General features: G+C 46.7%; 3 protein-coding genes across 11 annotated transcripts; 2 read left to right on the top strand and 1 right to left on the bottom strand.

The window, feature by feature from the left end:
* Window positions 1-153: 153 nt before the first annotated feature.
* Window positions 154-4,319, top strand: SRSF2 (serine and arginine rich splicing factor 2). 9 transcript variants are annotated; one of them, XR_010030458.1, is made up of 5 exons: window positions 154-252; window positions 389-797; window positions 1,343-1,653; window positions 2,764-2,873; window positions 3,388-4,319. XR_010030458.1 is itself a non-coding variant. In XM_063175742.1 (4 exons), exons 2-3 carry the CDS (start codon window positions 436-438, stop codon window positions 1,644-1,646), a joined length of 666 nt encoding a protein of 221 aa, XP_063031812.1. In that variant the 5' UTR covers window positions 154-252; window positions 389-435; the 3' UTR covers window positions 1,647-1,653; window positions 2,764-4,319. The 9 variants fall into 9 exon arrangements, 4 of the variants coding, with proteins under 4 accessions (XP_063031812.1, XP_063031813.1, XP_063031810.1 ...); XR_010030456.1 differs by adding an exon at window positions 2,004-2,107 and having other exon boundaries at window positions 2,764-4,319; XR_010030457.1 differs by having other exon boundaries at window positions 1,343-2,107.
* Window positions 4,320-4,617: 298 nt separating this feature from the next.
* METTL23 (methyltransferase 23, arginine) lies at window positions 4,618-6,270 on the bottom strand. The gene is made up of 5 exons (XM_063175739.1): window positions 6,175-6,270; window positions 5,991-6,095; window positions 5,665-5,902; window positions 5,252-5,336; window positions 4,618-4,953 (listed from the first exon to the last, which is right to left on the bottom strand). The coding sequence occupies exons 1-5, from the start codon at window positions 6,253-6,255 to the stop codon at window positions 4,752-4,754; spliced, it is 711 nt and encodes a 236-aa protein (XP_063031809.1). The 5' UTR covers window positions 6,256-6,270; the 3' UTR covers window positions 4,618-4,751.
* Window positions 6,271-6,808: 538 nt separating this feature from the next.
* On the top strand, window positions 6,809-22,897 carry JMJD6 (jumonji domain containing 6, arginine demethylase and lysine hydroxylase). Its single transcript, XM_063176011.1, has 7 exons — window positions 6,809-7,034; window positions 7,770-8,158; window positions 12,720-13,006; window positions 14,244-14,379; window positions 14,496-14,634; window positions 15,646-15,773; window positions 17,391-22,897. The coding sequence occupies exons 1-7, from the start codon at window positions 6,906-6,908 to the stop codon at window positions 17,425-17,427; spliced, it is 1,245 nt and encodes a 414-aa protein (XP_063032081.1). The 5' UTR covers window positions 6,809-6,905; the 3' UTR covers window positions 17,428-22,897.
* The last annotated feature ends 8 nt before the right edge of the window (window positions 22,898-22,905 follow it).

Here is a 22,905-nt window from a genome sequence, read left to right as displayed (position 1 = left end):
ATTAATTTACAGGGGGATTCTCCACGCTCCCTCCGGGACCACCTCGGGGAAAAGGAGCAAAAAGGGATCGGGGGTCGCTCCCGCGGCGCCGCGGGCGGGGCGGTGCCGCGTTTCCTTCCGGGGCGCCGCCGGCCATTTTGTGCCGTTAAGCCGCGCGCGCGGGCGGTTCCCTCTCATTTCCTCGTCGCGGCGGGACGGGGCGGCCGCTCCTGGCGCTTCGCTCCGGCCTCGGGCCGCCCCTCGGACCCTGAGGTGGGTGCTGCTCCCTGCGGACCCCGCGGCTTTCCCCTATGCGCTGTAGCTCTCTTCCTTTTTGGACTCGCCCCGCGGCGTGAGGCGCGTCGCCCTCAGGGCCGCGCCGGCTGCTGACCCCCTTGAAACCCCTCAGGTTTATTCTCTTCGTCCGCCGCCGCCCCTCAGGGGCTCCTGCCCACCATGAGCTACGGCCGCCCGCCGCCCGATGTGGAGGGCATGACGTCCCTCAAGGTGGACAACCTGACCTACCGCACCTCCCCGGACACCCTCCGGAGGGTCTTTGAGAAATACGGCCGCGTGGGCGACGTCTACATCCCGCGGGACCGCTACACCAAGGAGAGCCGCGGCTTCGCCTTCGTGCGCTTCCACGACAAGCGGGACGCGGAGGACGCGATGGACGCGATGGACGGGGCGGTGCTGGACGGCCGGGAGCTCCGCGTGCAGATGGCCCGCTACGGCCGCCCGCCCGACTCGCACCACAGCCGCCGCGGGCCGCCGCCCCGCCGGTACAGCAGCAGCGGCTACGGCCGCCGCAGCCGCAGGTGAGCGCCGCGGAACGGGCAGCGGAGTTTGGGCACTAAAGGAGATGAGCCTCAGCTGTGCGCCTGTGCAGTGGGAGCCGTTTGTTTTCATGTCGGTTGCCTAGAGAGGTAGCGAGGTCTCCGTCACTGAATGGTAGGGACGCAGAGTTGAGCCATGCGCTCTAGGCCGATCCTGCTTAAGCAGGAAGGTTGGACCGGGTGACCTGCTGTTGCCCCTTCTAAGTGGACCGATCCTGGGATCCTGTGTCCTTTTCCCAGTGAGTTTCGCGGTGGGGCTGGGAAGAGCAAGTGGGGGGTTACTAGAGGTTTGCTAGCACAGGCACGTGGGGTTCCCTCGCAGTGGAAGAGTTTCGCCCTGTAGTAGGTTTAGCCCCCGGCCACTCACTCTGAACAATGGCGCCCTCGTAACACTCATTTTCTTGCCCACGTGCGTCCTGTTCCGCCTTCCCTGTCCCGCAGCACTCCCTCCAGTCCGTGCGTCACCTCTGAGCAACTTCTAACGCGCCTTTTTTTTTTTTTTTTTTTTTCCTCCTGGTGTGTTTTAGCCCTAGAAGACGCCGTCGCAGCCGATCTAGAAGCAGGAGCCGCTCTAGGTCCCGCAGTCGGTCCCGCTACAGTCGATCCAAATCCCGGTCTCGCACACGCTCTCGGTCTCGCTCCACCTCCAAGTCCAGATCTGCCAGGAGATCCAAGTCAAAGTCCTCATCTGTCTCCAGATCCCGATCCAGGTCAAGATCCCGGTCTAGATCTAGAAGCCCTCCCCCTGCCTCAAAGAGGGAATCCAACTCTAGATCCAGGTCTAAGAGCCCTCCTAAGTCTCCGGAAGAAGAAGGAGCTGTATCCTCCTAGGAACATGGTAATGTACCTCGGGGTCAGCACAGGATGCATGTTACTTTATTAGATCGCTTAGATGGGGTGTTGGGTAGTTCTTGGAGCATTAATAGCCTGAACCAAGCGAATCCTAGTGGGGCACATTGTTGTTGGTTTTGGTTTTTTTTTTCTTGAGCAGTGATTTTTTTGGTTATTGATTTAGGGAAATAATTACTGAAGGGTTTTCTACGGAGAAATTTTTTTTTTAACAGAGAAAATGTTTTATTGCAAGATTAATGCCTTGGTTTTAATAAAATATTGTATGAGACGCAACCTATGATGAAAATGACTATTTCTTACTGTATTTATCCAACATCTGCATTTTCCCCTTTAAAGCTGCGGTCTCCTGTTTGCTAAAAGAATATTGGCCAGTATTGCAGATTTTAACTGATTTGGCTGATCCTCCAGGGACCAGTTTCTGTGGGCGTGTGTTGGAGCAGGTTTGTCTTACACTGTTAAAGATACACTATCCTTTTAGAACGGAAGATCGGTTCAGTGGCCGTTGTACTGACTGGAGGTAATAACTGTCCTAGAAAAGTGGTAAAATTCCTTGCAAAGAGAAAACCACGGAAACTAGTTTTTCCTCAAGTCGACATCTTGAAGAGGCATCTAAGGATACACTGGGTGGGGAAAGGATAGTGTGTCTTTAACCCTTCAAACTGTTTGGTCCTGTTTTTTAAAAGGAAAGGGCCTGAGCTAGCTCTGGAGTTAGATAATTGTAGCAAAATTAGTCACATTTTCGGTTTTGACTGCTAATTAGAGCTTAGTTAAGTCTTTATGAAGAAGTATTAGTTTTGTAACTTTTATAGAACTCTGAATAATTGAGTGGTGAACAGGCTGAATTGAAGTTAATGGTGGCTTGATCCACAGCCTGGTGCTTATTCTCCTTTGTAACTAAATATTTTAACCAAACCTTACATTTGGCCTCTGAAGTAAAGCAACACACGGGGGGGAGGTGGAACACTGTGGAAATTCCTAAAACTTAATTAAATTAGTCAAAGCCAGTTGAAACACAACTAGAAGTATCCCTGAAGTCATCCACACCCAAAATGGACAAGGTAGAAACCTGGCTGAATTTTTCTCTCTTCAAACCTAGATGCTTCAGCTAAATGAGAGCCCAGATAAAGGACGCCTTTGGGGGGAAAAGATCGCTTGAGTCTTCAGCCCATTGGAGAGACCCTGGCCGAGCAACCAGCTGTTGAAAAGGTTATTTTGTAACATTTTGTCTAACTTTTTACTTGTTTAAGTTGCGCCTCAAGTGGCAGATTTTACATTTTATGTGCCATTTTGTTGCTGTTATTCAAATTTCTTGTAATTTAGTGAAGTGAACGACTACCGATTTCAATATTGGCTTGGATATTTGAGGTAAAACTTCATTTTTGTTTATATAGTGCTGACTTCTATTGGAAATTAAAATCGATGGTAACTTGCTGCCTCCAGTTTCATACTGAGGAATCATGCAGCCATTATATGCTGATAGCTAACTGTCAAAAAGTACTCTCAATTTTATTTTGAATCCTTAAATAAGTCCACAAAACTTCAACTTGAAACTTACTGTAAATGCTTTTTTTTTTATATATAAGAAAGAAAAACTTTGACTTAAAATAGCATCTTCAAATTCAAATTGATAGAAATCTTTTCAGGTGACAGTTGATATTTGCAAGGATTGTTTTACCAGACTCAATTCTAATCTCTTCTCTTATGTATTTTTGTGCACTAGGCGCAGTTGTGTAGCAGTTGAGTAATGCTGGTTAGCTGTTAAGGTGGCGTGTTGCAGTGCAGAGTGCTTGGCTGTTTCCTGTTGTCTCCTGATTGCTCCTGTGTATGATGCCTTGTCGTGCAGAAACAAATGGCTGTCCAGTTAATTAAAATGCCTGACAACTGCACTTCCAGTCACCCGGGCCTTGCGTAAAATAATGGAGCATACAGTGAGCACATCTAGCTGATGATATACACACCTTATTTTTTCCAGAATGGTAAATCTTACCAACCTACATATATGAACTTACATATGAGAATTGTAATGTTAAGCAAAAAAATGGTTCATTCCTTTGTAAGTACTGATTGGTGTATCTTTTGCTTAAGACATTCTGTACTATACCCACTGTCTCTGTAGTTAATATTAAACATTTTTTTCTGTGTTAACTTTTCTCAACTTAATGTCTTGGGTCAGCTTATTTTTAGCTTGAAAAGATTTCTGCAATTATACTGTCAATGTTTAACTTCTATATAGTAACTAAATGCATTCTACTGCTTATAAATTTTATCCACTGGGGTTGCTTTGAAATTACCGTGGGCAAACTTTAATTAGTATTGTTACTAACCCAATGCTGTGTGGCAGGTGGTAACACACCAGGCCACAAACACAGACCCAGCCTGGGATGGTGTTTGGGAGGTCCACACTGAGCAGTACTAATAATTGCATTGCTGTGTGCTTGCCCTGGCTCACCAGGCTGCTGCTTGACAGGGGCTGATCTTTACAGTGATGATTTCTCTTGATTTGGTACCAAATGACTTGTAACTTCAAACATCCTGTGTCAAGGGTTATTGTAATGCCTTGTTTTATCTTATGCATGTATGTTCAATGGGAATGGAAACATCTGAACACTGGCAGTATGGCTTTGTTGAGGATTAAAAGTACTTTTCTACAAACTGAGGAGTTGGTATGTTCTAGGTTAGTGCAGTCTCCACACACTCATTTACCAACAGAGGGGCTGGATTTTGGATGTGGGACTTTGGGAAGGATTCTCAGTCCTGGGAAAAGGATCTTATGGGAATGGGTTTTTTATTTTAAGAGTGCAGTTACCTTTTCATAGCTAAAGCTGTGGATTTAGGCTGGATCTTGTGGATTTCCAGGTTAAACTCTGTTTTGTAGTGACTCTCATGATGGAATTGAGGCTCTGAACTATTTCATGGACTTGGGGGAGGAACACAAATTTCTCAAAAGCCATAGCTGGAAAACCAAACAACTTTATTTTTACAATGCATGTTTTAAGAATTGCTGCTTCCCCAAAATATCCATGAGGTTTGCTGTAAAATCAGGACTGTTCTCTGCAGCTCTGTGCTGCAGTGAACAGCTGAGTATCACCTTGTACTGCAATCTGAAGTGGAATAAAGAGAAGTGCCCTCTGACTGTGCTAGTGAGATGATCATCATTTCAATTGTGTGTCTTCCTGGCATGGAGGAGCTGGCCAAGTGCTCTTTGTCTGCACCAAAGGAGTGCAGGGGAACGTGGCTGCTCCTCAGGTTCCATTTGTGGAGCAGAGCCTCGATAGACCAGTCAGCACTGAGGGGAGGAAAAGGGGTGAAAACCTCACCCAGGGTTATCACTGCTGCAGTCACTCCAGCAGGCTCTCACCAAACCAGTGCAGCACAGAGGGGTTTGTAGCAGTTTTCTACTTAACACCAAATTGGGGGTTCTTGGATTATTTCCAGATTTTGTTACCTCCAGGGTTTACTGGGCAAATAGCAGCCTGACTCACCATAAAGAGCTTTTCTGAGTCAGAGTGGTGCTGCCACACTCAATGTTCATCCACAGCTGAGACAGGTGTTAAAATTTGAGTTTTAAATATGTAAAAATTTACCTTCGGACTTGGTACGTTGTCCAGAATTGAGCATGTGGGTTCTTCTCCAACAAGAAGTAAATTGTAGTTAAAATATCTTCAAAGTCTGTAGTTTGGGGAGATAAAGCAGTCTGGGTTAGTCTCGATTCCAGGTGTGGATAAATCTGCTATGAAATGGTAATTATAAATCAATGCAAGCACGGTGTTTCTGTGTATGAGGGACACAAGCAGGGCATGAAGGGACTCAGTTATTTACCTAATCTTCTACTCCCACACCCTCAGCTGGATTTATGACATCTCTGAACTAGAATTAGCCCAGAGGAACAGGGTCAGTAGCACAGCGTCACCTGATCCACTGACACTGTTCCCAGCAGTACTTGGGTCATGAACTCCTCGCAGTCACAAACCAAAGATACCGAAGAGCATTAACGTACCTTTGGGGTCAAAAAAGACATCCGAGCCCAAAATAACGTCTATGGGTGCAAGAGAGAGCAGCTCAGGCGACACGCGGCCCCAGGTGAGGCCGAGGACGGGCACGTGTGGCAGGCGGTTCATGAGGCAGCTGCGGCGGCAGCTCTGCAGGCACTGCGGCACCTCCTCGCTGTCCGACAGGATCACCTGGGCACCGCACCTGGCGGCCACCACGCCGGGGAGGCTCACACCGGCACCGATCTGAAACCACAGCGCGTTCGTGGGGACCGCGGACGGAGCCTGACCCGCGGGTCACGGCAGGGGGAACCGGGCGGGGAGCGGGCGGTACCTCCAGCACTCGCTTGCCGGGCAGGCTCCGCCTGTGCGCCCACAGGTATTGGGCCAGGACCACGGCGCAGGGCCACACGTACGTGCCGTACTGCGAGTCCAGCACCTGCAAGACACGGGCCGAGGCGCTGTGCCGGGCTCCGGGAGCTGCCGCGTTCCCGCGGTGTCCCGGCTGCCCCCGGTACCTCGGGCACGCGCACGGCCAGCGCCGCCGGACCCTCCTGGAAGCGGTACCGCCGCGCGCGCTGCCGCCGCGCCGCCGCCATGGGCCAATCGTGGGCAGACACGTATGAGCGCCAGGCCGCGCCGACCAATCCGCGCCTCCTCCCGGCGCGACGTCACGCGGAGCGCCGCCGCGGGCGCTGATGGCGATGAGGCGCTCGCCCAGCCGCGGCCTCCCCCCGGGACCGCGGTTATGCCGGACCGCTCCTGCCCGCACCGCTACCCCGGCGGGGCGGGGCTGGCGCCTCCGCGGGCCGCTTCCCGGAGAAGGGAGGAAACCGGGTGACACGCGGTCGGCCCGCCACTGTCCGGGGGGCAGCAAGCGCGGAGCGCCGGCCCACCGCGGGAAGGGCAGCGGCGGCGGGGGGTGCCCGGTGTGGCCGCGGGACTCCGCCGCTAAGGGCGCCCGGTGCCCGCGCTGCCTCCGTGCCGCCCGCGCTGCCCTTCCTCAACATGGCGGCGCGGGGGCGCCGCTTCCCCAGCCTGGGCCAATCAGCGCCGAGGCGTGGCGGAAGCCGGGGCGCAGCCGGCCAATGGGAGTGCGGCGGGGGCGGGGCCGCGGCGACAGCGGCGGCACGGGGTGAAATTTCTGGAAGGTGCGGCCAGAGCGGGGCCGGGATCGGGATCAGGGTCGGGATCAGCAGCAGGGTCGGGCCGGGGGCCGCGGGCGGTGACGGCCCCCAGCGCCGCCGCCATGAACCACAAGAGCAAGAAGCGGATCCGTGAGGCGAAGCGCAGCGCCCGGCCCGAGCTGAAGGACTCGCTGGACTGGACCCGTCACAACTACTGCGAGACCTTCCCCCTCAGCCCCACCGCCTGCAAGGTGCGCCGGGCGGAGGGGAGAGAGCGGGATCAGGAATGAAAGGCTGGGAATGGGGAATGGAGAATAGAGGGGGGAAATTTGGAATGGAGGGGGCCGCGACTGAGCGAGTCTTGCGGGTAAGGGGGGAGACCTGAGGGGAACGGAGGGGGCTGGGGAAGCGGGGTGGGGGCACGGCTGGGGACGGGGATGGAGAGGGCGACTGAGGGGATCGGGAGCGCCTGAGGTGAAGGAGGAGCTGCGGGACGGCTGATGGGAGGCGGGAAGGGCCCTTGCCCGAGGCTGGGCTTGCCTCAGAGCTGGCGGCACCGAGAGGTTGGGTGAGGGACGGGACTTTCTTCCCTCCACGTGGCGAGGCTGTGGGAAGGTCAGGCCCGCCGGGGTGGAACGGGCACCCGCACGACTCCCAGGAGCGCTTCTCGGTGTCCCTGTCCCGAGGGAGCGACACGCAGCAGGGATGTGTCGCCAAAGGGCAGGGTGGCCTCTCCGCCCCGGAGCTGCCTCGGTGCGGAGCTGTGCTAAAGGCTCCAGGCGGCGGCTGTCACTGATGTGTGCAGGGAGCGGGCCAGCAGAAACGGGGCTGCAGCCTCGGGGAGCTTAAAATAACCCAGAGGCAGCTCCACAGCCGCGTGGTGTGTGGAGCAAAGGATACGTGTGAAGCACCCCCACAAGCCAGCACAGCCCTAGGACGTCAGTCTGTCCTAATATCTGTCTTGCTTTCCTCCCTTGGTTTCACAGGATAACGTGGAGAGGGCCGATGCACTCCAGTTAACAGTGGAGGAGTTTGTTGAGCGCTATGAGAAGCCTTACAAGCCCGTGGTGCTGCTGAACGCTCAGGTGGGCTGGTCTGCCCAGGAGAAGTGGACGCTGGAGCGGCTCAAACGCAAGTACAGGAACCAGAAATTCAAATGTGGGGAGGACAATGATGGTTACTCCGTGAAGATGAAGATGAAATATTACATCGAGTACATGGAAACCACACGTGATGACAGCCCCCTGTACATCTTTGACAGCAGCTATGGAGAGCATCCCAAGCGAAGGAAACTCCTGGAGGACTACAAGGTCCCCAAATTCTTCACTGATGATTTGTTTCAGTATGCAGGGGAGAAACGAAGGCCACCCTACAGGTAGAGTGACAGCAAGACAAAGCTGGGTATTTTCCAGCTCATTGGTTGTTCCTGAATAGCTGGGATTGTCTCATGTAAAAAAGGGATATTTTTACATCATCTCTGAAATTAATATACCTCTGTAATCCTGCAGGAGAAAAGGGTAGATTTTTAATTTTAATAATTTTTTTAATTTAAATTATTTATATCATAATTTCTCCTTTTGCCACCAGTGTTGCTACAGGTTTATGGTTTAGGTTTTTTTTTTTCATTCTATTAAGTCAGCTTACATCACTTCTTAGATTTTTTCAAAAATTACATAGTTACTGAGAGCTGTAAAGATCAGTTTCTTGCTATGTATGCATTCTAGTGTTCTAATTTTAAATACCTCAGGAACAGCTCCTGGGTTTTGCACCAGTGGCTTATGTACATTGTGGAATTTTGTTTAATTATGAGTCACTCCTTTTAAGGTAAAGGTCTTAAGTTAAATTAGGATCTAATATGGGCACCAGTTCTTGGCTCCCCTTCAGATGGTTTTGAGAGAGAATATTTCACATCTATGGGGTCTTTTCAGCTCTTTATTTTTGCTTCAGCTTGGAAGAGAGTGAAATGACATTTCATTCATAAATTCAAATACAGCAACCTTGTGTTTGGGCTGCTAGGTAAAAAGCCATTTTTATCTATGTTACTATGACACTTCATAGCACTGTGAGCTTAAGTTGAACCCTCCCAAGTAATTAAAGTCTTTCCAGTGCCATTATAATTGTCAGACAATGCCTGTTGCTCTTTGAGTGCCATGAGGCTGTGATGTGGTTTATTTAAATAAAATTGAGCAAGAGCTCATCAGTAATGGCACTTTGCACTCTCTCACGTGTCTGTGGTTCAGCTGTGCTTTTGCAGGAGTGAAGCAAGAACCTGATTCCATTTGAGATCACTGAAGGAGCTGTTTTTACAGTGCTTTTCATAATTCTCTTCCAAGAACATACAACGCTGTGGTCAAACACAAAACCACTCTGGGTGTGGTAGAACTGGATACACTTAATGACCTGGAGATCATTTACCCAAGTTAGAGGTGAATGAGAGAATCTGGTTGTGACTCATTTATTTTGTTGTGTCCCCCACACCCTCCTCACCTCAGAGCATTCTGAGGTCCTTGCTCTTTATCTTGGGATCAAACTTCTTGTATTTTCTGAAAAATGTGGGTATTTTTCAGGCTTTTTTGAGAGCTGAGTGATACACAAGAGCACAGTGATGTCTCCTGGAGTTAGAGGGTTCATCTAGGTACAGAAATGAGTGTGCAATACTTCTAGAGCATAATTGAAAATCTGACAAGAAGTGCTGCTCATCATATGAGGAGGATACGACCTCTACAGGTTGATCTCTGGGTTGAGAGGTGTGTGATAGTGTGGAGACCTTGAAAGAACAATTGGTGCTATTTGGACATTTTTATTAGCATTGTTCCTCTTTAAAATTAAGACAGTAATTTCTGGAAGCCATTTGCTGAAGGAGCTATTTTAATTTGAGGAAGGCAGCTGGGGTTTGCTTTCAGATTGAGTTTAGGAGTTGTGAAGTTTTTAATGGTAAGTTTGATGTCTTGGGGCAAACTGTGTTTTGTTCATTGTAAATTAAGTGCTGGTAAATGACAGTGTTGCTAAATAAGGAGTTTAAAACCTGTGTGTGTAGATTCAGGTTATTGTCAGAAAAAGGATGGTGAACAGTGCTTCTGTCTGTGCCCTCAGACAGACCTTCATGTGTATAATTTCTTCTGATTTCTTAACAAAAGCCTTGACTGTTCTACCTGTAGTTTAATCAGCTTTCTAAGCATATGATGAATCTAAAGAGTGAATTGGCAATAGAAATGACCCAACACCTGCTTATTTACAGCTCCTTTGTGAAACAGGAAGGAATCATCTTGATAATCAAACTTTACAGTCCTACAATTCATGCTGACAAATGATCCTTCAAAACCAGTTTGATTTACACCTGCACTGGAAAGGGGAGATGGAGAACTAGCTGGTTTTGCATTCCTCTTGCTGGGCATCACCCTTCTGTCACTACACCATGGAGGATTGTGTTGGTTTCTGCACTCTCTGCTGCCAGTTAAACAATTATTGCTTTTTTTTTTTTTTTTCTCTTGGTGCCTGGTATGAAGTCACCTCACATTGCTTTTTCTGGTCTTACTGCTCTGTTGCTGGGAAAATGAGCAGTTGAAGGTGCTGCTGCAGTTAAACATGTACAGTAGATAAAGTTCTCCACTGGGAGAAATAAACCTTGTAAATGGGCAGTGGGAATATAAACCTCAAATCCTGAGTGGGCACTGGAGAATAAGCTCCATGTAGTTAAGTGTTGGAATGAAAAGCCTCTTGTGAGTGAACAGAAGGGGAAGAGAGAGGCCAGGGTTGTGTAACTTGCTCTGTTCCTTGTTGTTGCTTTTTGTTCCTCATTGTTCTGCAGTTCTGGTCTGTTTGAGCAGCAAATTCTAGAAAACCATTGGAGAATCCCCCTCCCTAGGAAGAATCCCAGCACAGGCAGTTGGGGCTTAATCATGCTCATCAACTTTGAAATAGTGATTTTATTGAATGATTTTATTAATGATTTTATTTATTAGGAAAAATCCCAATGCAGGTAGTTGGGACTTAATCATGCTCATAAACTTTGAAATCACGATTTTATTGAATGATTTTATTAATGATTTTATTTATTAGGAAAAATCCCAATGCAGGTAGATAGGACTTAATCATGCTCATAAATTTTGAAATCACGATTTTATTGAATTATTTTATTAATGATTTTATTTATTAGGAAAAATCCCAATGCAGGTACTTAGGACTTAATCATGCTCATCAACTTCGAAATAGTGATTTTATTGAATGATTTTATTAATGATTTTATTTATTAGGAAGAATCCCAATGCAGGTAGTTGGGGCTTAATCATGCTCATCAACTTTGAAATAATGATTTTATTGAATGATTTTATTAATGATTTTATTTATTAGGAAAAATCCCAATGCAGGTAGTTGGGACTTAATCATGCTCATCAACTTTGAAATAGTGATTTTATTGAATGATTTTATTAATGATTTTATTTATTAGGAAGAATCCCAATGCAGGTAGTTGGGACTTAATCATGCTCATAAATTTTGAAATCACGAATTTATTGAATGAATTTATTAATGATTTTATTTATTAGGAAGAATCCCAATGCAGGTAGATAGGACTTAATCATGCTCATAAATTTTGAAATCACGATTTTATTGAATTATTTTATTAATGATTTTATTTATTAGGAAAAATCCCAATGCAGGTACTTAGGACTTAATCATGCTCATCAACTTCGAAATAGTGATTTTATTGAATGATTTTATTAATGATTTTATTTATTAGGAAGAATCCCAATGCAGGTAGTTGGGACTTAATCATGCTCATAAACTTTGAAATCACGATTTTATTGAATGATTTTATTAATGATTTTATTTATTAGGAAGAATCCCAGTGCAGGTAGTTGGGACTTAATCATGCTCATCAACTTTGAAATAGTGATTTTATTGAATGATTTTATTAATGATTTTATTTATTAGGAAGAATCCCAGTGCAGGTAGTTGGGGCTTAATCATGCTCATCAACTTTGAAATAATGATTTTATTGAATGATTTTATTAATGATTTTATTTATTAGGAAGAATCCCAATGCAGGTAGTTGGGACTTAATCATGCTCATAAATTTTGAAATCACGAATTTATTGAATGAATTTATTAATGATTTTATTTATTACGAAGAATCCCAATGCAGGTAGTTGGGACTTAATCATGCTCATAAATTTTGAAATCACGAATTTATTGAATGAATTTATTAATGATTTTATTTATTAGGAAGAATCCCAATGCAGGTAGTTGGGGCTTAATCATGCTCATCAACTTTGAAATAATGATTTTATTGAATGATTTTATTAATGATTTTATTTATTAGGAAGAATCCCAATGCAGGTAGTTAAGACTTAGTCATGCTCATCAACTTTGAAATAATGATTTTATTGAATGATTTTATTAATGATTTTATTTATTAGGAAAAATCCCAATGCAGGTAGTTAGGACTTAATCATGCTCATCAACTTTGAAATAGTGATTTTATTGAATGATTTTATTAATGATTTTATTTATTAGGAAGAATCCCAATGCAGGTAGTTGGGACTTAATCATGCTCATAAATTTTGAAATCACGATTTTATTGAAGAACTGTTTAAAACAAAATACAGCTATGACACATAAAAAGTCATTTTCACTTACTTATCCCACAGTCATACCTGTCCCAATTCATATTGGTTTTTAGGTTAAACTCATGTTGTGTCCTTTTGCTGCAGTGTGAACTTCACAAAATCAAGAATGTAAATTCATACTGGTTTTTAGGTTAAACTCCTGTTATATCGTTTTGCTGCAGTGTGAACTTCACAAAATCAAGAATATAAATGTAACTGTAGTTACTTTAATTCCTAACTGAATGTGCAGTGAGCTGCTGTAATTGTCTGTCCAACATGAAGAAAGGGACCTGCCTGCTCTACGACTAAAGCATTTTTCTCACTATGCAGATGGTTTGTGATGGGCCCACCTCGTTCTGGAACAGGAATTCACATTGATCCCTTGGGCACCAGTGCCTGGAATGCCTTAGTGCAGGGCCACAAGCGTTGGTGCCTGTTCCCAACCAGCACCCCCAGAGAGCTGATCAAGGTGACACGGGAGGAGGGGGGCAACCAGCAGGACGAGGCCATCACCTGGTTCAATGTCATCTATCCTCGGACACAGCTTCCCACCTGGCCCCCCGAGTTCAAACCCCTGGAAGTCTTACAGAAACCAGGAGAGACAGTCTTTGTGCCAGGTATGTGCAAATCTCTCCAGGAAGGAAATCTAGGAGAAAAAAAACCCCATGTTTGTAACATTCCTGTGTCATGGAGATGAATATTTCAGCTTTCCATTTCAGCTTTTTCCATTTCTTACAAAACAAACTGAGCTCATTTTGGGACTGTTCAGTTACTCCTGAATGTCACAAAACCTGTATGACCTGTGGCATAGGATTGCATGTGATACAGATGGCAAAACAAATGGGATTTAAATTGCAGCATCACAGGACTGTTGTCTGAACTAAATTGCAGTAATAGAAAGCTGTCAGGGCATAAAATAATAAAAGTGTTTGAGCCCCACTAAGTCTTAGACAAAAATGTTTGAGTTTATACATGCTGGAGCAAATTCATGGCTGAGTTTTGCATGTGAATTTTTCTTAGCTGTGGGAAATGAACTACTTAAATGCACTGACACCTTCCACCCACCTCTCTGTGGTTATGCTTCATCTTGCATTTGAAATCAAAAGCTAAATAAAGCTTTGCTGAAGATGCCCTTCCCTCTGAGTGGCTGCACACTGTGTGCCCATTGTAAGTGGGGGTGAGGTGAGTTCAGTAGCAGATTCTAACCTCTGAATCTTGCATCATTTATGTGCAGCACAGCCCATAGTTTGTGTCCACATTGCTTGTGTCTAACATCCAGCTGACTTGGTGTGTGAAGGGTGCCTTGTGATTGTCTTGGCACTTATTAGTGACTCCTGGGTGTACCTTCTGTTAAGAGTTTGTAGCTGTCAGGTTCCATTAAACTGTTCCCTCAGTCTTTTCTGGGCCTCTTAAGTGGGTTGTAAGAACTCCACTATTTTTATCCCACGTGGAAAAACAATTTTGCATCTATGTTTAAATGAAAGGTTAGTCTGTAGTCATAAGAACCTTGCAAAATCAGCGTGGAAAGTGCTCCCAGCTGAACAGAAAGGGCTCTGTGCAGTCTGGGTTACAATGGCTGCTGCTGTTAAATAAACTGTCAGCAGCCAGTGTGGTGCTGTCAGGTCACATCTTAGTCCTGGCTGTGAGCTGGGTAATTTGGTCAGGGCATGGAGAACCTGTCAGGAACTGTGGTGAAAGCTGAAATAAGACAGGAAATATAACGGGTTGGAAAACTCACCTGGGTTTGGGAGATAAGCTCCAGTTCCAGCTGCACTGTGGGAAAGGTGCTCTTGGCTGTTCTTGAGCTTGCTCTCTGCCAGGCAGCCACCAATGGTCACTGGTGTTGTGTTTTAGGTGGCTGGTGGCATGTAGTCCTCAACCTTGACACAACTATTGCCATCACACAAAACTTTGCCAGCTGTACCAACTTCCCAGTGGTGTGGCACAAGACAGTGAGAGGGAGACCCAAACTGTCACGGAAATGGTACAGGTAAGAGATTCAGTGCCTTTCTTTGTATGTTCTCCATTGAAAACAAAACCTAAAATATTCATTCATGTGCAGTGTTACAATTCAAAGGCTAACCCTGAAATTTGAACTGTATTTAGGATCCTAAAGCAGGAGCATCCTGAATTGGCAGCCTTGGCTGATTCAGTTGACCTGCAGGAATCTACTGGTATTGCTTCTGACAGTTCTAGTGATTCTTCCAGTTCATCAAGTTCCAGCTCCTCAGACTCTGATTCAGAGGTAATGCTTTTTGCTGCAATAGATGATCCATATTTTGCATTTACATTGTTTTAACATGCCTTCATTCTTATATTCATGCCATATGGAATAAATTAATAGAAAGCAGCTAAATCCATCTACATGGTGGAGGAGCCTGTGATTTTAGCAGCTTCTGTTTGGTGTAGCCTCTGTTCACATTGCTAAATGAATTCAATCTGTTTGATCTATGTCTATATTATATGTGAATCTATCACTCATTTAGCTTGTGGAAAATAGCTGCAAAGTGAATGTTCTGAAAATTGGGTGAGGGGAAAAAATGCAAAACAGGTCAGTTATGACATGGGACTCTTGTCAACACCTAAATCCTTCAGAAGCCAAAGTCTTCTCTTGGAAGATGAGGTCTGTGACAGTGTTCACAGGGGTCTGAGGATGAGGGAAGAGATGAAGATCTGACTCCATGTTTCAGAAGGCTTGATTTATTATTTTATGATATATATTATATTAAAACTATACTGAAAGAATAGAAGAAAGGATTTCATCAGAAGGCTAGCTAAGAATAGAAAAGGAAAGAATTAATAACAAAAGTTTGTGTCTTGGACAGAGAGTCTGAGCCAGCTGACTGATTGGCCATTAATTAGAAACAACCACATGAGATCAATCCCAGATGCACCTGTTGCATTCCACAGCAGCAGATAACCATTGTTTACATTTTGTTCCTGAGGTCTCTCAGCTTCTTAGGAGAAAAAATCCTAAGGAAAGGATTTTTCAGAGAATGTGTCTGTGACAGAGGTCCTTCTAGGGACCAAAAGGAGCACATTAATTGTCTTGCCTCAAGTCAGCTTCAACCAGTGATGAAATCTAAAAACATTTCTGTTCCTGACTTTTAAACGCTTAATTTAAAATTTCCTTGATGTGTCCGGCCTAAACCAGCACGTTACGGGTTGCTGAGCTCAAAGAACTTGTGGTGAATTGCACAGCACAGACAGTTGTTGAGGTTCCTCTGAGTTGTGGTTTCATTTTTCCATGCTGCAGTGTGACTCTGGCTCTGAGACTGAGGGGATGATGCACCGCAGGAAGAAGCGGAGGACGTGTGGGATGATGGGGAACGGGGACACCACTTCCCAGGACGACTGCGTGAGCAAAGAACGCAGCTCCTCCAGGTGACCCAGGGCAGCTGTTGGGTTTAAACAAGCACAGGACATACAAGGGAAAGCTGGCACACTTCACATAGGGGATTCCTTTTTCCTTACAATATATTCCCACTGCCCATTTACAGGGTGGTATTGTCCCTCCATGAATTATTTTAATTGTTCCAAACAGAAAACTAAGATTATTGATGTTTTCTTTTTAAAAATCAGGGGTTTTATTTAATAAACAGTCTTATTGCTTTTCCTAGTTGTCTCTTTTAATAGATGAGAGGATTTGATTTTATCTTTGTTTAATGAGAGAGGTGGGATGTTATAAACTGCTCTTCAGAGAGCACAAATGAGTAGTGAACAGTTAAAGATGAAGAATGATCAGGCAGCACTCAGGTTTCAATGTCTTGTTCAGACAGAAAACCTTCAAGTAGTTGTATGGTTTCTCTTACTGCTGCCTGAACTGTTTCAATTTATTCCACTGCTTTAATCTGTTAAAGACAACATTCATCCTAAATTCCAAATGTCTGCATTTACATTTTAAATAAATAAATAAATACATAAATATTGAGCAAGTTTCAGTCAGTGTGGAAGGAGACAACATTAATATTGCAAAATCAAGGATAGTTATGCTTATGGTAAAGTTGCTGAGGAAAGCAGTTCTCTAGACAGGCAAGGTTAAAAAGAGTGGAACACTGGGAATCTGGGAGTATACTGCAGGGAAGAACTTAAACATTCTTTGTTAAATGAAGCATTTTTCTCATATAGCAGAGGCTTGCCAAAATTCTTAAACAAATTCCTTGCAGCTTGGTTAACCAGTGCTGCTGGGTTGGCTGCCTGCCTGCATTAGAGTGCTGGCCAGCTCTTGAGCTCTTGGGTGCTCCAGGTTTGGCATGGAGGCAAGTGCTGTGGTGGCTTAGTGTGTGGCTTGCTAAAGAAGGTGTGCAGCAGTAATTTACCTGAGGAAGTCCAAATTCCAGCATGATTCCAGCCTGACTTCCCAGTGTGGGACTGCCTGGAGGCCTGTGTGCTCCTGTAGATTGCTCTCTTGTTCCCTGCAGTTGCTCATAACTGAATACAATTGGATTACAAGTACAGAGCATCATTAAAGGTTGGGGAGAACTGTACTGACTGCTTATTTTGCCCTGGAGGTTTCTACACTTTGCTTGTTATGACATTGTCAAATGCCATTTTGGCAGCCAGTGTGACTTCAGGGAATGAGCAGCAGGAGAGAACAAACCTTTAATGCAGACCCTGGTTTAAAATGAAAGCTGTAAAAAATGCAGATCACAATGCAGATCTGTTCTTCTGAAAAACTCATGCACTTTTAAATTATTTGCCATTCAAATTTTGAAATGAATACCCTAAATATTGAAAATTAGCACCTTGCTTAGAACATTTGCTTTCTGGGTTTCACTGTTCTGCCTCCCATATGTTGATTGTGTCACTCTGTGAGGGTGGGTGGGCGTTCTGTTCCAGCTGTGTGATGGCTTAGTTGCTAGAAATGCTTCCAAACATGAAATCTTAACCTTGCTCATGCAATGCTGGAGGCAGAATAAGCCTGAGATGAATCTGCATGCTGGGATCTTGTGCCCTGATCCAAGGGGAATGCTTAAAGGCAGTTGTACCTTTTTTTGACAGGATTAGGGAATCTTGTGGAGGCCGCAGCTACCCCTGAGGGATAACACCACCTACCCAGAGGCAGCTGCTGATGGAAGCTCTGTTAGCAGCCAGCCAGCTCTGTCCTACTCCCTCCTGCTTCTGTTTCTCACACTCCTTAAGTTTTTATTACTCTTCCTCGATCCAGACATCTTCGTTTCGTGCTGTCCAAGGTTGGCTCCTGAATAACCTGTAGGGGAGCACCCCAACTGTGTCCTTTGTGCAATGCTTTGTCCCCTCTGACCCCTGCACTACAACCCAGCTGTGGGTAAGGACATGCCAAGTATTTCATGGGTCACAGAACTGGCAAGGAAGGCAACGGTCAGTTTTTAAAGAACTCTTTTTAAAACCAGCAGGTAAATGGAAAAAAACCTGCCTTGCTTTGACACTGTCATATGTTTACATGTTGTCCTGTACACTTGAGGAAAGGAACACCAGCCCTTTTGGCCTGTTGGAATGATTGGTGGATCTCACACCAGAATTTTGGGAAGAACAAGGAGGAAATGAGCTTCTGCAAGAACTGAGCTGTGGAAAATGAGTCCTTGGCTCTTACCCTGCTGCAGGAGAACATTGCTGTCAGGGCTGTGTGTGTCTCATAAAATCCTGGAATTTGGGAACCTGGAAAGAACCCATCAGGATCCTTGAGTTCAATTCCTGGCCCTGCACAGAAACCAAGAACTCCACCCTGTGCCCAAGAGCATTGTCCAGACACTTCATGAGCTCACACAGGCTCAGTGCTGTGACCATTGCCCTGGGGAGCCTGTTCCAGTGCCCAACCACCCTTGGGGTGAAAAACATTTTTGTGATATCCAACCTAAACCTGCCCTCACTCAGCTCCAGCCGTTTCCTTGAGCCCTGCCACTGGTCACAAGAGTGAAGAGATTGGTACCTGCCCCTCTGCTGTCCCTCATGAGGATGCTGAAGACCCAAATGAGGTCTGACCTCAGTCTCCTCCAGGCTGAACAGACCAAGTGACCTCAGCCACTCCTCATACAATTCCCCTCCAGACCCTTCACCATCCTCATGGCCTCCTTTGGGTGCTCTCCAATGGCTTAATGTCTGTTAGATGTTGTGGTTCCCAAAACTCCAGGACAATCCCCTCGCTTTCCTGTCTGGTGATGCTGGGCCTGGTGCCCCCAGGACATGGTTTGCCCTCTGGGTGTCAGGGCACTGCTAACTCAGATCCAGCTTGCCACCAAGCAGGAGTTCCTAGACCCCAGTGCAGAATGTTGAACTCCTCGTGGTTGGTGATTGCCCATCTCTAATTTGTTGAGGCCTCTCTACCCTTGAGGGATATGACAGCTCCTCCCAATTTAGTGTTTTTGGCAAACTTAAAATTCTTCCAGTCCTGTGTCCAAGTCATTCATGAGGATGTTGAAGAGCACAGGGGTGAGGGTGGAGCCCTGCAGAACCCACCAGTGAGCAGTGCCAGCCTGGTGTCACCCCAGTCACTGTCACCCTTTGTGTCCAGCCTGTGAGCCAGTGGCTCACCCATCATGGAACACCATTAACCAGCTGTGGACTGGACAGTTTGTCCAGAAGGTCACTGGGAGAGACAATACCCAAAGTTTTGCTGAAATCCATGAGATGACATCCACTGCCTTTCTTAGATCAGTGAGATGGGTCACCCTGTCACTGAAGGAGATCAGATTCAACAAGCAGGACTTTCCTTCCTGAAGCTGTGCTGGCTGTGAGTGATGCCTGCACTGTCCTCCAGGTGTTTCTCAGCACTTCCCAGAGTCATCTCTTCCATGATTTGGCCAGGCACTGAAGTGGGACTGACAGGCCTGTGGTTTCCAGGGTCCTCCTCTTTGATATTGAAAACTGGGACATTTGCCAGCTTCCAGTCAGCTGGAACCCCCTCTGGATTCCCAAAACTGCTCAAAAATCACGGAGAGGTTTTGCAATGACATCAGCAGCATCTTGAGGATTCTCAGATGAGTGCCATGAGCTCCCATGGATCTGCAGGCACCCATGTGGAGCAGCAGATCCTGCTGCTTTGGGGTCAGCTGGAAGTTGGACATTTTCACAGTCACAGTCCTCCAGCTCAGGGCACTGAGACCCCTTTGGTCCATCATCTGTGCTGAAGACAGGCAAAGAAACATTAAACACTCTGCCATGTCCATGTCCCTGTTTGTGAGGAGACCATCCTCATCCTGGAATGGGCCAGTGTTATTTCTAATTTGCTTTTTGCCATTAATATATTGGAAAAAACTCTTTTTTATTTCCCTCACGATTCTGGCCAATTTTGTCTCCAGTTGAGCTTTGGCCATGTGAATTTTCTCCCTACAGTGGCAGCAGCATTTCTGTATTCTTCCCATGCCACCTGACCTTGCTTCCACTGGGCAAACACCTTCCTTTTTCATCTTATTTCCAAGAGAAGATCCCTGTTCAGCCAAGGAAGGGAAGGTGAATGCCCCAAGCACTGAAGCAATCTCAGCAGAGGTGACCACCAGCCTGAAGCATCTTTTGTGGTCTGGATCTGTGTGCTCCATGCACACACCTGAGGTGCAACACCTGAACCAGCTGCAGTCCTTCTGCTTCCACCCTGTCAGGGTGACAGGTGGCAAGGCTGCTCTAGCACCTTGTGATGGGAAGCTCAGTGGAGCAGGAGGATCCTGGAGTTTCTTGCACAGCAAAAACTGTGGCAGGAAAAAGCATTTGCCAGTACTTGCAATCCTTCAGGTGTGATGTTTAGCACAAGGCAACTGCTGACAAAGTCTGGCTCTGGCAGGATCACATGTGTGGGCTTGGAACACCAAACACTTCTGGGGCTGTGGGCTCACTCAGGCCAGTGCAGTCCACATCCCCCAATGGCTTCTCTTTGAGGTTGAACATTCAGACCTTTCTGAAAGATGCAGTGCCAATTTTAAAGGACTGAGGAGGGGGACATGTTGTTGTTTTATGCTTTTTAAAAATGCAATGTGTTGTTTAAGTCTGTGTGGATGCATTTGTATTATGCCAGGTAAAGCTCTTGTCCCCAAGGGATCTTTTGGAGCTGCTGGTTTGTTCTGTTAACAGGGGCTTGTGCTGGTGGTGTCTCTGTGTGGCTGAAGGTGCTGCCAGGAAATCTGAATTTCCCATGGGCTGCTTCAGGGTGCTCTTTGAGCCCTTTGAGGTGGGTACAGAACTCACTTCAGCTGTTCTTTGAGAGAGAAAAGTTGTCAGCAGAAGTGCTGTGCATGTAGGAAACACACAGCAATGCCCAGGCACTGATGAAAGAGCAAATTAAAGAGAGATTAAAGCCTCAACTGTGACTTTCTTAAACGTGTTGGGTTTGGTGGAACCTGGAGTGTTGCTTTTCTGGGCTCTCTGATCCATTTTTAACCTTGTCTGTTCCTATTTAAACACTCCTGGACCATATCCTTTTGTATAAAGGAATCCTAAATATGTTGTTTTGGGATCTCTGTTTTTGAGTCTTTTGTGCCAGTAAGAGCAGTGTGGTGGTGGGGAAAGGGAAGTTTTATTGATATATTTTTGAGCTGTCCAGACTCCCAAATTTCCTGTGCTAGATAGCCAGGCATTAGCAAGCACACTTGCTCTGTAGCCACTGCAGATTCTTCCACAAGATCACTTTAAAAAAATCCTCCAACTTCCTCCAACTCCTGGCATTTCTGGCCAAGGCTGAACAGCCTGGGAGCCTGCACAGACTGTGTGTGTCCTCTCAGAGCTGCTGCTGCCTTTTGGGATCATGTGGGGCCTGCAGAGGTGAAGGCTCACAATGCTCAGCTCTGTCACAGTCCTTGCAGAGCTGTCCCTTCCTCTCTCTGGTGGCTGGGCAGCCCTCAGTGAGCTGCAGCTGCATTTGACACAGTTTGCACAGTCTGAAATCCAATGTCAAAGCTTGATGGCTGTGCTGGGAGAGCCACACCTCTGCCTCTAGAAGCACAGGGGGAGGATGCAGTGTGCAGAGCATTCTGCCATGCCTGTCAACTCTTCCATAGTGTGAAATAAAGCAATCCCAGGGGAAGCCTGTGGTGGTGTGACACCCCTCACAGAAAAGCAGCATGTTTGCAGCAGACATCAGGATACCAGCAGCCCTCTGCTGACTGCTCCACAGGGCACTCCCTGCTGTGAAACAGTGTCTGTGCAGGCTTACCTGGCAGTCAGGACTCTGGGATCTCCAGTTCTTCCACTTCTGGCTTTTACCTGAGCCACTTTGGTGAATCTTTGAGCAGTGAGGAAAATCCCTACCTCACAGGGCTGTTGTGAGGCTGAACTGCAGTTGCTGTGTAAGATGCTTTGAAGCCATCCACCCACAAAAATGTTCCATTCATCCTGAGCAACCTGAGCCTTCTGAGCCTGGTGGGAGCTTTTTGTAGCAGAAAACATTGGGGATGTTGTTCAACACTCTTGGCCACGTGGTGTTCTGTGGTGGCCCTTCCAGAATTGCTGTGTGGTCCATAAATTGTAGCAGAACAAGACTTGCTGTTTTCACCAGGGTTGAGCTGTTGCTGTTCCATGGCCTGCTCTAAACAGGGGGTGCTGCTAGAGCAGGATCTGGTTGTAAATGGGAGGAGATGCAATTTTCTCATCAGGGAGTCAGCTTCTCTGGCCTTACAGGAATGGGGAGAGCTGGTGCTTCCCAGGCTGGCTGAGGGAGGAACAGTTAAAAACTGTGCTCCCTTTGTGCCTCACTCTGTGGGAAGCTGGCTGGGGACAGTGGGCTCTGTGCTCTCATTTCTCCAGGCTTGTGCTTCCTGGGACATTCTTGTCTTTTATTCCAACCCTGCTGCTTTTGTACTCTGGAGGCCCTGGATGCAGCTGGTGCAGCACCCTGTGCACCCCTCATTTCCTTGAGGAGATTTCCTCGTTTCCTGGAGCCCCAGAGCAGCAGCACAGCTCTGCCTCACTGCTCTGTTCCCCAGGGCTGGGTGTCATTGTCACAGTGCTTGCTCCAGGAAAGGTGATGGGATTTGGGAGCTCTGCCTGTGCCTCAGAGCCTGGTGACAGCCCCAGGCTGGGAGAGTTCAGCAGGAAATGATCCCACACTCCATCAGAGCCACAAATGTGGGCAGGAGGCAGCAGTGGCAGCAGCTGTTCCTGCACAAGTGCTGTGGGAGCAGGTGACACCCAGGAGCCTCTGGCAGAGCTTCCTCCCCTCTCAAGCTGTGTGCTGGCTCCAGTTTGTCTTCTCAGTTACATCAAACCTCTCCAAATGCTTCAAGGAAGGACAGCAGCCTCTTTCATAGTTAACCTCTGCTCTCCTTGAGTCCCCAGCCACTGTGGGCTGGGAAATGAGACTGTTGGCTGAATCCAGTCTGGAATGGCTCTGTGGGCACATTGTAACTGGGAGGTTTTTGGCATCCCCCTTGCAGAGGGGGAAGGAAGGTGTTACCCATCTGTGTGACAGTCCCACTGTCAGCTCCAAACCCTGCCACTGCCCTTAGCTGCTTTTATCACCCATCCAGCAGAGCTGGGATACTTGTCTTGTTCGGATGATTGTGGTTTTGCTTTTTATTTTAAATAAAATCAATTATTTTGCATTATCCTGTCA

The sequence above is a fragment of the Melospiza melodia genome, chromosome 24 (assembly GCF_035770615.1).
Source record: "Melospiza melodia melodia isolate bMelMel2 chromosome 24, bMelMel2.pri, whole genome shotgun sequence".
NCBI lineage: Eukaryota > Metazoa > Chordata > Aves > Passeriformes > Passerellidae > Melospiza > Melospiza melodia.
Note: the sequence above shows the minus strand (reverse complement) of the source record. Positions and strands in the feature narration are given on the sequence as shown.

Excerpts from the sequence above, each read along its gene's own strand:
- SRSF2 (XM_063175742.1), top strand. The coding sequence starts at position 436 with ATGAGCTACGGCCGCCCGCCGCCCGATGTGGAGGGCATGACGTCCCTC. Across the intron at positions 798-1,342 it reads TACGGCCGCCGCAGCCGCAG|CCCTAGAAGACGCCGTCGCA; the intron begins GTGAGCGCCGCG and ends GGTGTGTTTTAG.
- METTL23 (XM_063175739.1), bottom strand. The coding sequence starts at position 6,255 with ATGGCGGCGGCGCGGCGGCAGCGCGCGCGGCGGTACCGCTTCCAGGAG. Across the intron at positions 6,096-6,174 it reads TGGCCGTGCGCGTGCCCGAG|GTGCTGGACTCGCAGTACGG; the intron begins GTACCGGGGGCA and ends CGTGTCTTGCAG. Across the intron at positions 4,954-5,251 it reads ACAACGTACCAAGTCCGAAG|TGCTGACTGGTCTATCGAGG; the intron begins GTAAATTTTTAC and ends TCCTCCCCTCAG.
- JMJD6 (XM_063176011.1), top strand. The coding sequence starts at position 6,906 with ATGAACCACAAGAGCAAGAAGCGGATCCGTGAGGCGAAGCGCAGCGCC. Across the intron at positions 8,159-12,719 it reads AAACGAAGGCCACCCTACAG|ATGGTTTGTGATGGGCCCAC; the intron begins GTAGAGTGACAG and ends CTCACTATGCAG. Across the intron at positions 13,007-14,243 it reads AGAGACAGTCTTTGTGCCAG|GTGGCTGGTGGCATGTAGTC; the intron begins GTATGTGCAAAT and ends GTTGTGTTTTAG.